General features: G+C 41.6%; 1 protein-coding gene across 8 annotated transcripts in view; it reads left to right on the top strand.

Annotated features, from left to right (window-relative positions):
• Positions 1 to 385: 385 nt before the first annotated feature.
• Positions 386 to 15,215, top strand: part of LOC308404260 (pre-B-cell leukemia transcription factor 3) — a 56,421-nt gene continuing 41,591 nt past the window's right edge. For 2 of the 8 annotated variants that reach the window (XM_080894242.1, XM_080894240.1), the window contains exons 1-2: positions 393 to 1,895; positions 2,490 to 2,563. In XM_080894242.1, coding sequence (XP_080750368.1) covers positions 1,648 to 1,895; positions 2,490 to 2,563 — 322 coding nt within the window. In that variant the 5' untranslated portion in view covers positions 393 to 1,647. Of the gene's footprint in view, positions 1,896 to 2,483; positions 2,564 to 15,215 lie in introns of all 8 variants that reach the window. The other 6 variants (XM_080894235.1, XM_080894237.1, XM_080894236.1 and 3 more) reach the window with 6 other exon arrangements.

The following is a 15,215-nucleotide window of genomic DNA, read 5'->3' as shown; positions in this document are numbered from 1 at the left end:
GGTTTCTTCGTATAAAACTCTGTCCACATCCTTTATTCCTACACGTTATCGCTGAATTCATTTTAACTGAAGGGAAAGCCCCTATTTTTTTTTCTGATCTCGATGCTTATAGTAGAGGTGCACTGTATATTTGCTGCCATTCCTCCGGCTCAACAACTTGTCTGCTGCCATAGCAACTGCGAAAGAGCACAGAGCAGCGCCGCCTGCTTGTGCAGTGGATGTCACTCGTAGCAACGACCAATCAGAAGTTCCCATCCTTTTGCAAGCGCTGTGGTGAAGATGGAGGGATGAAGTGGGTGGGCTTTCGGCATCATGCATCTGCCAGCATAGGACGCGGAGCTCGTCAGTCTTCGTCATTCTCGCCCGGGATTGGTCGAGGAGCTTTACTTTCCAATAATATAAACATGTCTACTGCTTGCCTGGCTTGAACCGAGGCTTACAAGGGACTGTGCAGTTCTACATCAAACTGTATAAAAACTCTCATTATGTGTTTGCTTGTATTGCTACAGAGCTAAATCTTTGTTATTGCAAGAGAATATGCACATAGCTGCACGTGCACGCGTGAGGAAACGAGGATACCCTGCTGCCGCTGTTGCAAGAAAGAGAGGGGACTCAGCCGTGCTTTCATCATTATAATCACCATCTTAAGTACTAGCGCTTAACATTTTGTTTTTCGGTGTTCAGGCGAGAAGTGACAAGAATATAGACCCCTCCTCTGCAGGGCGGAGCGTGCATTTTCATTTCGTATTTTGTATTTTTTTTTGTGATTATTTTTTTTCCTGCCCTCTTCCCTGCTCTGACACGTCTGCACTGAGTGAGTGGCATTGGCACACTGTCAATCGCTCACTACTGCTGCCATCAAACAACATAAAACACACACAGGCAGAGGCTGGAGCTCATAAATTTCAGAAGGGCAAGATATTTTTTTGCGCATCGCCTTAATACAGCGTTGTCTCCTAATTAATTTCCTCTCGCCGTTGCTTTTTTTTTCTAAGCAGAAATCTCCCAACTTTTTGTACATTTCATATTTTTTGTAGTCACATTTGGAAACCTTGCTGCAGATTGTGTATTTTTTTTAAATACTGTCAGTTGTCGCGGGGATAATTTCTGCACATTTATAGCTGACACCTGCGAGCCTAAGATTGTTTTTTTTATTTGTTTACACGTTTTCACAGCGGATATCTTTTTTTTTTTTTTTTTAATTTTGTTGCCGGTGCTTCATGAGGAGGATTTGGACATTTTCGAAAGGAAATGCGCCGGAATCCCACGAAGAGCGCTAATAAATGAGAGACCACCAAGGACCGTTTCTGTCTCTACCGCCCGTCAAAACCCAGAGAAAAGACTGATTGCTATGAGGATCCGTGCGGGATGTGATGGACCGTCAATTTTGACAAACAAGTTTTAAAGAAGAAGAGAAAAAAATATTCATGCGATTTTCTACAAACACAGCCGAAATCAGCGTTTTGGCACTTTGGACCGCGCGTAAAGCGACGACAACTTGGACAGAAGATTTACGCTAAAAAATAGTATTAATAAAAACTGCTGCATATTTTTTAACAAAAGACGCGTGTGTGCTGCCTAACCCCGAAGAATCACACAACCGTACATCCTTCCAGTCTGCGGCATATGTTGTAGCCGATTTCGTATATGAGTTTTTCAATTTGTGTGGCTCAGTGCACAGACTCTTTAGCGGCTACTATGGACGATCAAGCCCGGATCATGCAGTCGATCGCCGGTGTCAGTCTGGCTGGCCACTCGGTACAAGGAGGCATGGCACTGCCGCCTCCACATGGACACGATGGGACAGACGGAGACGGAAGAAAACAAGACATTGGTGACATTCTGCATCAAATAATGACCATAACTGATCAAAGTCTGGACGAGGCGCAAGCAAAGTTGGTTGATTTATATGTTTTATTAACTTCGCCACACCAAAAAAAGAAAAGAAAAAACAAAACAAAACGCCGAACGCATCATTATTGAGATGTGGCCCGTTTAACTTAACTCCCCAATGCACAACAATAGGCTGGAGTGGCTTTAATGATAATCTCACTCTGAGGTGTATTTATTGCCTCGCAAAGCTTTAACACAGTGAAAGTTGCCACTGAGGGAAGCACAGCATTTTAGTTAAACTGTCCTAGTGAGCACGTGTTTTATAAATGTTCATTCATCTACAAAAGTCTACGTGGTGTTGAAACACAATTAATGCCAGTGGGCTCATGTTATGCAGGGAATTGCCACTGAGACTAATATTTACATTAGGGCTTGGTGTTATTTGGTGTTTAAAAAAAAAAAAAAATACTATGACACAGTATACATTTTAGAAGAAAATGCTAACTTTCTGAAGAAGAGGCTTGGAACATTGGAAGGCATTATTAAAGTGGCAACTAAACTTAAAAGCGTGTCCAACCCTATTAACTGTTTGTGTCAGACATGTGAACTATCAGTGAACTTATTTCAGTATTTTATTTTCTCTTATACTGAAACAGGAAACACGGACTGAACTGTCACAGAATGAAACCAGCACTCTTCAGCGTTCTCTGTGAAATCAAAGAAAAGACAGGTAAGATCTTTGTCTAAAATACTGTAATATCAAACTATAAACTCCATCGTTACAGTGATACATGCAATTGGAGAATCAATAAAAACACAGGCATTTTTTTTTACCTCTCAGTGAGCTGATGACAGCCTGCATCCAGGTTATAGGTGACCTCTGACCGAATGAATCAGTCACTTTTTAAAAATACGTCACCGTACCACGCAGAAACTCCCGTTGTCACGGAACAATAGGCAGAGTCTTCTTCCACTGAAGATGCTCTTTTTTTTTCTTCTGCAAGTGTGCTTTAAAGCACTGGTTTGCTTGGATTTGAACATAAAGTGCGCTCCAGATTTCACACTCACCACCCTGCCAGTGAAGAGGCTGGGGAAGTCCCGTAGCATATGCTCTACATATCCTAGATCACACAGAATCCATGCTGGAAAACCTGACAACGTTTTGCCATCAACTTATAAGAGATTTTTTTATTAGTCAAATCATACGATGGGCTCGCAGAATTAATAATTCGACTGCAGTTGTATGAAAGCCTTCCTGCAAAGGTGGATGGTTAATCTTGAAAAATGCAAACAACACATCTCCTGGAAGCTTAGTTAGAGAAAAGGATTGTGAAATAATAATAAAAAAATCCTCTTTTTATATATTTATATGAGCATAAACTGTTATTTCTGTTTTTTAGGACTAGGATTGAAAACCTTTAGCATGCACACACACTTCATTCATATATTATTGAGAGTTGTAATTACAAGCGTTCATTTTTTTATAGCTTAAACTTTGTGTTTTTTTTTTATTTCAAGTCCAAACCTGTATCCCATGAGATTATTGGTTTTACACCTTATGGTCTATTTTCTTAAATAAGGACGCTGGCTTTTTGATGACAATTTTTTTGCAGACAATGCTTATTGAACAGGTGCTTCAAATATCTACTCTCCTATATGTTAGCTATTTATTTTTCTAGTAATATGTATTTTTAAAATGATGAACGAATTTGACTCTACTAGAAAAAAAGGAGTAAACCTGGTGTTTTGTCAGATTTGTGACCTTTGTGCGGTTTATGAGGAAATTAGCTTGAAGGAGGTCATAAAAGTTTATGAACTTCCTCAACACAGGTGGCGTCCACAGGGGCAGGCCGAGGGTCCACAGTCTAGCCGAGCTGCTCTGCTATGTTTGTGAGCCTGTTGATTTCAGGCAATGAAAGAGACGGAGCAATAATAAAAAAAGAGTAGATGCAGATCAAACACGATGCCAGCTTTGAGGCGGAAGTGTTGCTGCGATTGTAGAATGTGGAGCTCACTGAAAAAAACAAGTATTAGAAGTGATTTTTAGTTTCAGACCCAAACCACTTTCCCACATCAGTTTTACTTGTTTGTTTGTTTGAAGTTATAATGGCTCCTGTTTGAATGTTTAAGCTGTGTGAACTCGAGTCATTCAAGTTAGCATGGAAATTATTTAAAGCAACATCATTTGGTGTGTCCACGTGCACGTTTGATCGAGATCCTGGTAAGAAGTGAGTGTGAAAAAGAGACGAGACAGAGGAGGAGAGTGAGCACAAGCCTGCGTGCGTGCATGTGTGTATGTATGTGTGCATGGTTAACCTGTGGTTTAGAGTCACAGCCTCCCCCTCTTAGCCATTGACAGAGCTCAGCTGGTCTGGTGGCCTTGTTGACCGGTCTGCTTTTCCAGCTCACAGTAAGCCTTAAACTGGCTCCTACAGCATCATTCACAAGGCTTCCTTGGCCCTTTCATGTCTGTTGAGATGGCACATGGGGCCGCTGTCTTTTAGCCATGGAGCCCACCGCTGCCTGAAAATGGCTTTTAATAATAAATTTGAAAGTGGTCCAAGAATCATCAGTGTAATTACTGCACACATGTATCATGTTATCAGGGCTTATTGCATGGTGTGCAGGTGATTAGTAAGACTAAGGTCTGGCTTTCGTATTATTTTGTAACGAAGATGGCGAGACTCAGTTGCATTTTGAAATGATTGCGTTTTGGAACGGAAAGGTTAAGAAAATGCATTTTCTAGTAATAGCAAGACACTTCAAAGCGTTTTTTTTCCAAGGTGTTTGGAAGTTTATGGCACTCTTTTAACTGTTATTGTAGAGCTACGGGCACATTTCTGCATTGCTAATGCCCTCGAAGTATTAATTCACTTTGATATGCTAATTAGAGAGCATTATGCAAGAAATGAGATTAAGTGGCAGCATGAAGTCATTTGCCTGTCACTAAATTGAGTGTTTTAGCAGGAAGGCTTTTTCCTCCAAAATTTCTTGGTTTTGCATTTAGATAAGCTGAATGTGAGATTTGGTTGGCAAGTGTTGTTCTTTGTGCTTTCATGTGTGTGATCTTTTTTTCCCCTTTAGGTTGATACATAAAAAAAGACAAACAAATCAAAATCTTTCATGTCTCTAACTGTTTTAGGACAAAGGATACATTCACGCTGTACCTTTCCCCCCCCTTAGGCTTCATGAGGAGACAATGAATGCATTGAGTGAAAATTGCCTGCGATTCAGATGAGTTTTGCAGTTATTCCTCTGTGCTGGGTTTGTTTTATCCTGCTGGCTACTCCCTTGTCTTGCTCTCTTGCTTGGAAGAGAGGCTCACAGCAGCAGGAGCAGCGGGAGCGGCAAGAATAACAAAGGTGAAAGATTACCTCCATATGGTATTTCTGACCAGGAAAAGAGAGGTTCTGTAGCAAGACTCCTCTTTGATGTGAGGTTTAATCAATAGAAAGAGATTACAGAAAACTATTACAGGCTAAATCATGGAGTACTACAGAGAGGCTTAGCCCTCTCCACAGCTCTCTCAGCTGCGTGGCGCTTCTTTGGCTGCGTATTGACTTGTTGTTTTCGTGACCTTTGACTCATCAGGTTCAGAAATGGGGGGTCTGGAGAGGTAGGGGAAGGAGGGAGGGAATGTGGCAGAGATTCAGGCTGATGAATGCTGCGATCCTGTGTCAGAGGCAGTGGATTAGGGAGGGTACTGCACTCACAGGTCGAGGCGGTGTCGCCGTTTGGTGTTTTTTTTTGTGCACGTTTTTGATATGGCTTCTGAAAGAGCTGAACGTGCTTTCACGTGTGCATTTGGGTCTGTCCACGCTGTGTTCGGTGCTCGACTGAGAAAGACTGTGCTCACTAAATACAGTTCAGGATGAGCCTGTAATTAACCACATGCAAGCCGGACTAAAAGTGTTACCTGAAGTAAATAGAGTTAGGACTGAGTGGGTAAGCATTTCTGAATTCTGTAGGGAACATGAATTTTAGTGCTGCCAAAGTTAATGAGGAAACTAGTTCTAATTGTATTATTATTATTATGATTATATTTTTATTAAAATTTTTTTCCCCTCAAAATTAAGGAGCTAGGGAACAAAAATATATGTTATTTTAGTCAATTCTTTTCTTTTCTTTTTTTTTTGGTTCTACCTCATGGGTTTTTCTTCATCCTGAAAAGGCTCCAGTAAATGCATGACAGAGAACAGAAAGCTATTCAGCAGCAGACACAATTGACTTTGGCTGCTTTTTGTCTCAGAGAGCCCCAGTGATGCGGCTGCACTGACTAGATAGTGTTGTGCCGAATGGCTTGCGCACAGCTGGGTTCTTGACTGGCTCAGTGTCAGGGCCACTAGTGCTTCCCCTTCTAAAGCACAAGGGGGACCGAGGAAGATGTGGCTATTATCTAAGTAGCTCCCAAATACCCTCCATTTCCCCATCATCAAAGATGAAAAGAAGGAGAGCCAGACAAAGAGGAAAAAAAACAGAGTATACATATTGGTTTCATTTGGAAGGGTAAATGCTTTTGTGTTGTGGCGATAGATGTCTCTGCAGCTGTAGTGGCTGGTATCTGCACGTACAGAACCTCAAATCTTTATTTATTTATTTATTTTTTTTTTGGGGGGGGGGTGATCTAGTGCTGTCCTTCCATCTACGCACGCACCCATCTTCTTGCACACATCTCCCTCTCTCCCCCTCGAATCGCTTCAAGCGTTTTCTGCAGGCTCCTGCGCGATCAACAGCTCATAATTGTTTTTTGCACATACGTTATGCAAATGAGCCTTTATGGCAACTGGCATAACAATTAGCATCCTCCAACAATATTTTAGTAGGTTAATTGCGAAATTTCTGAATTGTACATCTGAGTTGTTAATTAGGCATGACAGAGGTGGTGAAATAGTTATCTTCAGGCGGTGGCAGCCAGCAGAGGCTGCTTTGGATGCAAAAAGGAAGGATTGATTGAAATTAGTTTACAGCAGTAGGAGCGTGCCTGCTGGAGACTCTTTGCATGCCCCTCTTGCTTTTTGTGGCATCTGTTTGTTGCTGAATGCAAAAAGCACGAGGCAGACGCAAACGTGAAGAAGGTGGGTCACGTTTTGACACCTGTAGAAATATTGCGCTTTTTTTTTTTTGGCTGTTTGAAGAAATACTCGTCCTGCTGTTGTTTTTAATTTTTATTTTTTTATGTCACTGCAGCTGGACTGTAAACAATTTTATAACTTATTTATTCCACTTTTTATTTTTGCATTGTTTTTAAATGTTAAAGTTAAATGTAGCAGGGAAAAACAAAATAAAATATCCATCTGTATTTATTTATTTATTCATAGGCTAAAATGTATTGACGAAAAAAAAATTGTTGCAAAATCTAAAACCCCTTTTAATGCGTTTCTGATTATGAAAACACATTTCATTATGCGTTTTTCTTCCTTTACACTCGTAGTGATTCTATATGATTTCAAGCTATAGCTGGAGTTTATTTACAAGTAAGTAAATAAAGTCACAAAGAGACTTTATTTTAAAATTACTCTCCAAGTCTCTTGTGTCATGATGTTCATTACTGTGTCACCCGATGGCCAAGTGTATGTAATGCCATAGAGCTGGTTATTAGTGTAAAAAGCGTTACAGTGAAAGACTGGCGCAAAGCAAGTCCTCTCTCAGTAATGACTCTGCTATTTATAGGTCCCTATTTCATTAGCCCTAGTGTTTCAGGGAAGAGTCTTCCTCATGGGACAATAGACACCATGATGTTCATTTACTCTTGTACACATTACATGTGGACAACTAAGTGACCCATCATCTGTGAGTGCAAGAACATGGACAGCGCTCTTGAATTTCCTCCTAATTTAGCTTTTTTTGTGCCTGTGTTTAATCTTTTTTAATAGATGGACTTTTTTTGGAGGGGATGTGTGTGTGTGTGTGTGTGTGTGTGTGTGTGTGTGTGTGTGTGTGTGTGTGTGTGTGTGTGTGTGTGTGTGTGTGTGTGTGTGTGTGTGTGTGAAGGTGTTACAGGTGATGCGGTTCTCTTGCTAAAATGATGAAGGAGTTAAAGCCACCAGTCACTAAATGCACACATTTGTAATATCTCGACACCGTGGCGGTTTGCGGCTTGTTGTGTGACAAAAGCGACGTGATACACAATCGTCACCTTTCTTCTCTTTACACACGATTGTTTTCCAAAAACGGGGGAAGGAAAAAAAGGGGCTCTTTGCTGTCTCTGCTACATTTGCGAGCTTGAAAATGTAGCCCCTCTCCCCATTGTTCCAGATGCCATTGTTCCTCGTTTCATACATTAGAATGATATATTGAAGGCAGAAATGGGAAAAAGACTGCAATGCAATGAAATTTTAATCAGCGTCTTCTGCTGCTTTAATAAGGCAAATAATTCTTATTGGCTGCTGTGTTAAGATTTCTAATATTTAATTCATAACAAACCTTGCATTATTCTGCTCTTGCCCTAAGACAAGCTCCACTCTGCTGCCTGCTAAAAGGCAACGATGGAGGAGTGGAGGGGGTGTTAAAGGAAGTGCACACCCAGCATTTTTCTTATCAGTTTTGGCATAAATATCACACTGTTTTGATATCGTCCGTGAATTCAAATATCTGTTTAAAATCATTTTAACTAAATGTGTCACTGGAGCTAATGATGGAGAAACTGGGCTGGCACTCCTGGTGATCAGTGGACAAAGACTTAAGTAGCTTTCTTTGTAATTTTGTCAGCAGTCAGTTAAGTGCAACCATTTGCCGGGCTAACTGTCTTTTTATTTTCTTTAGTCCTTGAAGTTCATTTTTGCGTCTGAAGTAATGGAGAGATGGCGAGGGGCCAGCAGCTAGGTGCTGGCTCATGTTACAGAGAAACGGTGGGACCTGTTTTCGTCTCTCGGTGAAATGGCTTAATTGGTGTCAGAGCCCCAGGGATAAAGGCCTCTTGCTCTGAAACACAGCCACACAGGCCCTGTCTTCCCTCAAACCAGGAGGAACGGCCGACGTCTGCTGGTGAATGAGGACTAAGCCGTGGCATAACAATACCAAATGATGTTTGGGATGACAGAAATTAATATGCACTTGCTCCCAGAAAGCTATGATTAATGACGGCGAGCAGGGAAATGCTGTCCCTCCTTTTGCTCCTCTTTGATGGGGGATTGAAAACCAAAAAGAAGGAGGGAAAAAAGGCTGGTTTCTCCTCTCTTTAGAAAGTGGAGGAAGTACATTACACACTGCTATTCTTTTTTTTTTCTTACTTTATCCTCAAGCAAGAGGCAGGAAAATACCGAGCACTGGTAATGAATTTTGGAACCATTCAGTAACATTGTGACCTACTATATTGTCCCGTTGCAAAATCCTCACAAATACATGGATCCTTTTGCAAAGCTGCTCAACCACTGGTCATAACTCTAGTTAAGAATCTGATATCTAATGTTATCTGTAATCGCTAAAAAAAATTAGCAAATGTAATTTTAATAAGAGTTAATAAGAGATGACCTGACGATGGCTTCTTTTCGTATAGAATTTTACGCACGCCCATTGATTCCAAGCCAAAGGTGTGAACAAAATGGTGGTGTGCTGTTGCCATGATAATGATCTGTATCTGTTGTGTCCTAGGAGGAGACGCATGAATATTTAATTGTGTCTGCTCGAGAGATTCCCCAGACCCTTCTGTTCATTTCTTACTTTCTCTAATGTGTTTCCACCCTCCCAGGTACTTCCTCTCTAAGTAATGGAGAATTAAAGCGTGCATTAAAATGATCTAAATTGCAATGTAAGGGATTTCTAAGGACATTTGTCTCAGCACAATGCGGCTGAAAATTCAAATGGCAAGTTTTGACAACGGACATTCTGCTGACACCGTGTATTTGCTTCACGTTGGCTCCTCAAATAAGCATTTCCTCTGTCAAAGTGATTGATATGTATTAAGCGTGCGCTTTTTACATCACGCCGCTTTGGGAGATAATGTGGGTGCGCGCATATAAGTTTTAAACAGCGAATGAGTTCCCCCTCATATTGATCTATTTGTGTTGGCGGAGTGGCAGGTGCTATACGAAGACTGTGTCAGCTTTGATTGTTTGTGTCAGTGATCCGAGCCGACACTGAGCTCTTTTACTGTTCGTCACTGCACTTGCTTCCTGTTGATGAATGGCAGCGCACTGCACAGATCCTCAAAAAAAACCTCGTGTCTGTGCTGTCTCACCAGCCCTCTGAATCAACCTTGGATCTCAGAGATTTTTTTATCTCTTATGTGTACACTTGGATTTTTTTCCAATTCTTTTTATTTTGTAATGCTAAACTGTGGGACATACCTAAAATGTCCACAGGACTTTTTAAAAAAAATTTTTTTTAATGAAATCCAATAATGTAAAAGCTTTCAATGGGAAAGGGAACATCAGTTGATGAGGGACAGGAGGTGTGGTTCCTCTCCTTCTCTAAATATTCAAGTTTAGTTCTTAACGTGCATCTGTGTGTGTGTGTGAGTGTGTGTGTGTGTGTGTTGGCAGGCATGCTAGGTTATGGCGTGAAGGTGAGCCTCTGTAAGTATGCAGAGCACGGCGGGCCTCGCACGGGTGCTGAAGGAGAGCATGGAGTGGCAGAGTTAATTTATTTAATGACTGAGCGTCTTATATCTCCCCAGCCCTGATTAGAATCCATGCTTGATGAGGGAAGCGATAGAGGGGAGTGCGCTGCCCCTAGGCCCTAGCACGTACATTCACGGTTTTCTTTCTCCAGTGCCTATTCCCCCCCCCCCTCCCAATCCACTGGGTTTTGCAATAAAAAAAGAAAGACATAAAAGGGAAAAGTGCACCACCAAGTAGGATAATAACCGCTTGTGTCCGTCACGATATTTCGTGATTATGTCCGTACATGTGATCGTTTTGTTGCACACTGGCAGGAAATGCAGCTCTGAGCCTGATTAAATGTGCGTGTTCGTGTGTGTGTGTGCGTGTGTGTGTGTGGCGTGCTCCGTGATAAAGACGAAGTGCTGTGGAGCTCCATGAACGTGGGAAAGCCAAACAGAGCGTGTCACTTTGGCAGCACGGGCTGTCAGCATTGGGGAGCTGCAGTTGTAAAAACCATGACCTTCCTCTTTGCCAGCATGTCTCTTGCAGAGCCAAAGCACTGCCCTGTAGATCTGGGCTGGCTGTGGGAGGGAATACAAACACGGAGAGAGGGACAGTTGGAAAAAAAAAATGGCAAGAGCCATAATTGTGAGGAAGGGGCGGCTGAAGTAATGAAATACTTCTTGGAGCTATCATAACTGAGAAGGTGAGGGAGGGAAAGCAAAGAGGGGAGAAAACACTCGGCGGCTTCTAACATTTCCACGAGCCATCATCAGTAATGCCGCTGCAGCCTCACAAACCAGAAATTATTTCTTCAGGCGTCGCTGTCAAGTGTTATTCAAATAACACCAGCCTCACATTTGAATAACAGCCGACATTTTGAATTAATTAATCAGACAAGATAGTCTGGGCCTTTTCTCATTAGTCTACAGGTCAGGCTGGGGAAGATATATGCGCCGGTGATGATATACTTGTCTTTAATAGTGATTTATGGAGATTTTGGATTGTACTCGATTTGTCAAAGGGCCTGGTAGCAGAAAAATAGAAGAGTGTATATTTCATTACCTAATCTTTGATACGTTCCACGATGCTAAAAGATACAGTCCCGTTGTGTAGCTGCACAGGAAGCTCTTTTTATATTCGCTCTTCTTGAGTGAAGAGGCACACACACACACACAGAAACACAAAGACACACATTTAATCTCATACTGTAGGCTTCCCATTTTACTTTTCCTATGCAATTAAGCGAGAGCTGTAAATTATAACTGTACCCTACTTTAATTATCGTGGTGTAAAAATAGAGTTCCTGTCTTTGAGAGGATTTCATTAACTTACTCAATATTCCATGTCAGCTCGGAGGATCACAAGATTGCAGTGAGCTTTGTGTTTAACATCCTCTGAATCAAGTGGGTTACTTACCTAGATGCTATTTAATTAATAGGAGGAGCAAATAGCAGTGGGTTTGCATGTAAATATAGACTCCATATCTCCCTGGCTGTAGTTGACCTCAGCTGGTTTGACATTTTATTTGGGTTTCATAGTGGGTTTTGTGCGTGCGTGTGTGTGTCTGAGTGTGTGTGTGTGGTCACAGCGAGCAAAAAAAGTACAGTTTTGAAAAGGATAGTGCTCATCATGTAGTGTCACTTACTTCATGGGTTGTTAGATATGAAGTTCATCAGCAGCTATTTGTATATATATATTTTCTAACATACAGCGGGTTTAATTACCCAGAGTAGACATGTACATCTGTGATTTTATGCTGCACAACATGTGTGTGTGTGTGTGTGTGTGTGTGTGTGTGTGTGTGTGTGTGTGTGTGTGTGTGTGAGTGCTGGAGAGTGTCAGGAAGCTACGAGCTGTTGCCATTCCAGTGAGCAGCCCACACAAAATGCACCAACACCAGTGTGACAAAACATTCAAATAAATTGCTGTCAGGCTGCCGAAACACCAAGTGCAGCGATTTTTATCTGACATGTGGAAGACCCAGACATGCAGTCCTGACAAGTAACGCCGGAGCACCTGTGAGAGACGAGCGATAAAAATCAGGATACGCCTGATCCTCGGCATAACAATACCTATCATTACTTGATATTATTACTCTTCTTTAAGAGAGAGCTCAAGATGGAAAGATAGTCTCAACGCGTTGGCTTCTTTTAAAGTCTGGATAATAAATGATCTTTGGCCGCTGTTTATTTAGACGCCCACCCCCAAAGAAGAATTTATGGTTAAGTGGAATTATGAAGGCTGATGGCTTTTCAACAAGTATTAAAATGGCTTTTACATTCATGCAGAATTGTTTATTACTCTGAGAAAATGGTCGTATTTTTTTTTTTTGTCTGAAGGTTCAATATAAAAAGTGCTAGTGTTTGAAAATTTAATTTACTGGTCTAGCATCAGCATTCACAGATGCAATCAAATGCACAACACACACACACACACACACACACACACACACACACACACACACACACACACACACACACACACACGTTCTTAAATATTTACATTAGGCTTTTATAATGTTTAACGCTCTTGAGTAATTCTGCTTTTTAGTTCTTTGCAGCTTAAATAGAATTTAGTGCAAAAATCAACCTGACTGATGATCCTGATTGACTTAGTTTCACCGCTGCACGCAGCATGGAGGCACAAATTAATACTAAGAGAGTCTGCGTTGCTTCACTTATTCTCATTGAGTCTCCAAAATTGACTCAGTAATTCTTAAATCCAATTGAGAAGCATTAAAAATGTGCTTTTTTCGAATCTCCGAGACAAAGGACTCACTGTGCAATGTGCCATCCATTCTCTACTGTATTGTTATTTTCTCCCTTATAGGTTACTAATGAGGAATCGGCCCTCATTATGATTTTAAGGATGAGAGAGGAAAGCTTTTAATTAATGATACGTAAATGGTTCTGAATTGATTATGTTAGAATATCAAGAGAGATGGGTAGAAGCTGTGGTGTAATATATTTTAATTAAGAATTAATTAAAAATGATGGCAATTTTATAGAGGCAGAAAATAGAAGAATTTATTCTCTGTCACAATTAAATCAGCCCCTGATTTAATAAACAGACACATGCTGTATTCACTGAAGAGTTATATTTATACGTTGCGAGGCAGAATTATCCCAAATATTAAAAAAAAAAAAAAAAGATCAGCGCAGTGTGTCAGTGGTCGACCACAAGCTGGGTTCTCTGGGGTTAATGGTGATTTATCTCATTCCTAATTCATGAGATCCTCCTGGTCTGTGTTAGGTGGATCAATAAAGCTGTGTTTCCTTTTTGAATTCAGTGTCTACAATTAGATTTGCGACGTGGAACACAATTAGAAGTAAGACATGAATGCATGTTTTTATCTCTGGTGGCAAGTGAATGTGCGCTCCCAAAAGATATCAATCTGTTTATGAGGTAAAAAGATTTGTGTGAAAAAGATGACTTGTGACTAGACGTGGACCCTTGTTAACCCTTTTAATTGTTATCTGCTTTCTTTCATTCATTCTTCGGGGCATGGGGAAGCGGAGGACGGCGCATTAGCCGTGCGCGCCGCTATTAAAGGGAGAGAGGTCTTTGTTTTCTGCTAACAGTGGCGTACATGCTCCGTGCTAAACTCCGCGATCAATGGCAGAGAGGCTGCTATCACAGCACTCGATGCAGGCGTAGCTCAGGGGGGCGGGTGGGGAGGGGGGGGGGGGGGGGGGCGTGCGGCGGGGGTCCCTGGTGGTTCATTTTGATTGGAGCGCAGAGTTTTGTGTTGAAAGGCGAGGGAGAGACAGGCTGTTGGAAGCAAATCCCCCTGGATCAGTTAGAGCTTTGCAACAAAAACACCTTGATATTCCTGGGAACATTTGCTTAGGAAAAAGAATGAATTTAAATAAACGGGCAACGAGAGAATGAAATGATCTAAAGCATTTCTGAAGGTTTCTGTGCTCAGAGAAAGCTCGTGTATCTCTGGCTTAGAATTAATTTAGCAGCCACTTTTCAAATCACAGTAAAGCGCTGCAGTGTACAAAATGGAAATCAGTGTAGCTGAAGTGTTTTGGTAATGACGTTCAGCAGTCTTAAAAAAAATTAAAGTTTTTTAAACAAATGAAATATATAGTAGGTGGAGGGTTTTTAAGATGGTGTTAAGTTGATTGTTTGTGTAGCAGCGTGTGAAAGAAAGCCTATATTAGCTAACCAATCTGGAGTGGGAGTAAGAAGAAGAAATGCCCTTTATTAAACACTGAATAGATTATTAGTCCGAGTCTCCTCACGCGAGATCACCCATAGAGGCTCAGAGCCATCAACAGTCACGTGCGTGCACATCGAACGTCTGTGAGTGCGCACACAAATATAAACGCGTACGTGACGCGCAGAGGGACACATGTTGAGGAAACACGCACAGGGGCCCCAGATGTGTTCATGCATGCACACGCTGTATATATTGCACGCACGCCAGTGGCTGGCAGAGCATCTTCTTTTTTGACACCTGCAACTAGTTGCAATACATCACTGTCAGGATCACTTTCTCCACCCATCCGCATTTGCACGTTAGTTATCCGCGGAGGCCTTCGTCAAAAAGTTGAGCAGTCCTGACATCAGCTCCCTTGTGGGAACCGAAAAGGTGAAGTTGTGCTGGGAGTTGCCGCGGCGGGTGTCATCGCTGGCTGTACTCGCTGCACCCAACAGCACCGTAATGACTACTGAAGAGAGAAATGATGCTTTAACATGTAACTGTTATGCCATATTAATTGTGTGATGGGCACGTGAAGGGAGATTGTGAACGGCAAAGCCAAACACGTTGCTTTCATCCTGATACTTTTCCCAAGTTACAACAAATATTGTCATAAAATGGAGGGAAAG

Source organism: Rhamphochromis sp. 'chilingali' (genome assembly GCF_963969265.1).
Source record: "Rhamphochromis sp. 'chilingali' genome assembly, chromosome: 10".
Classification (NCBI taxonomy): Eukaryota; Metazoa; Chordata; class Actinopteri; order Cichliformes; family Cichlidae; genus Rhamphochromis; species Rhamphochromis sp. 'chilingali'.
Note: the sequence above shows the minus strand (reverse complement) of the source record. Positions and strands in the feature narration are given on the sequence as shown.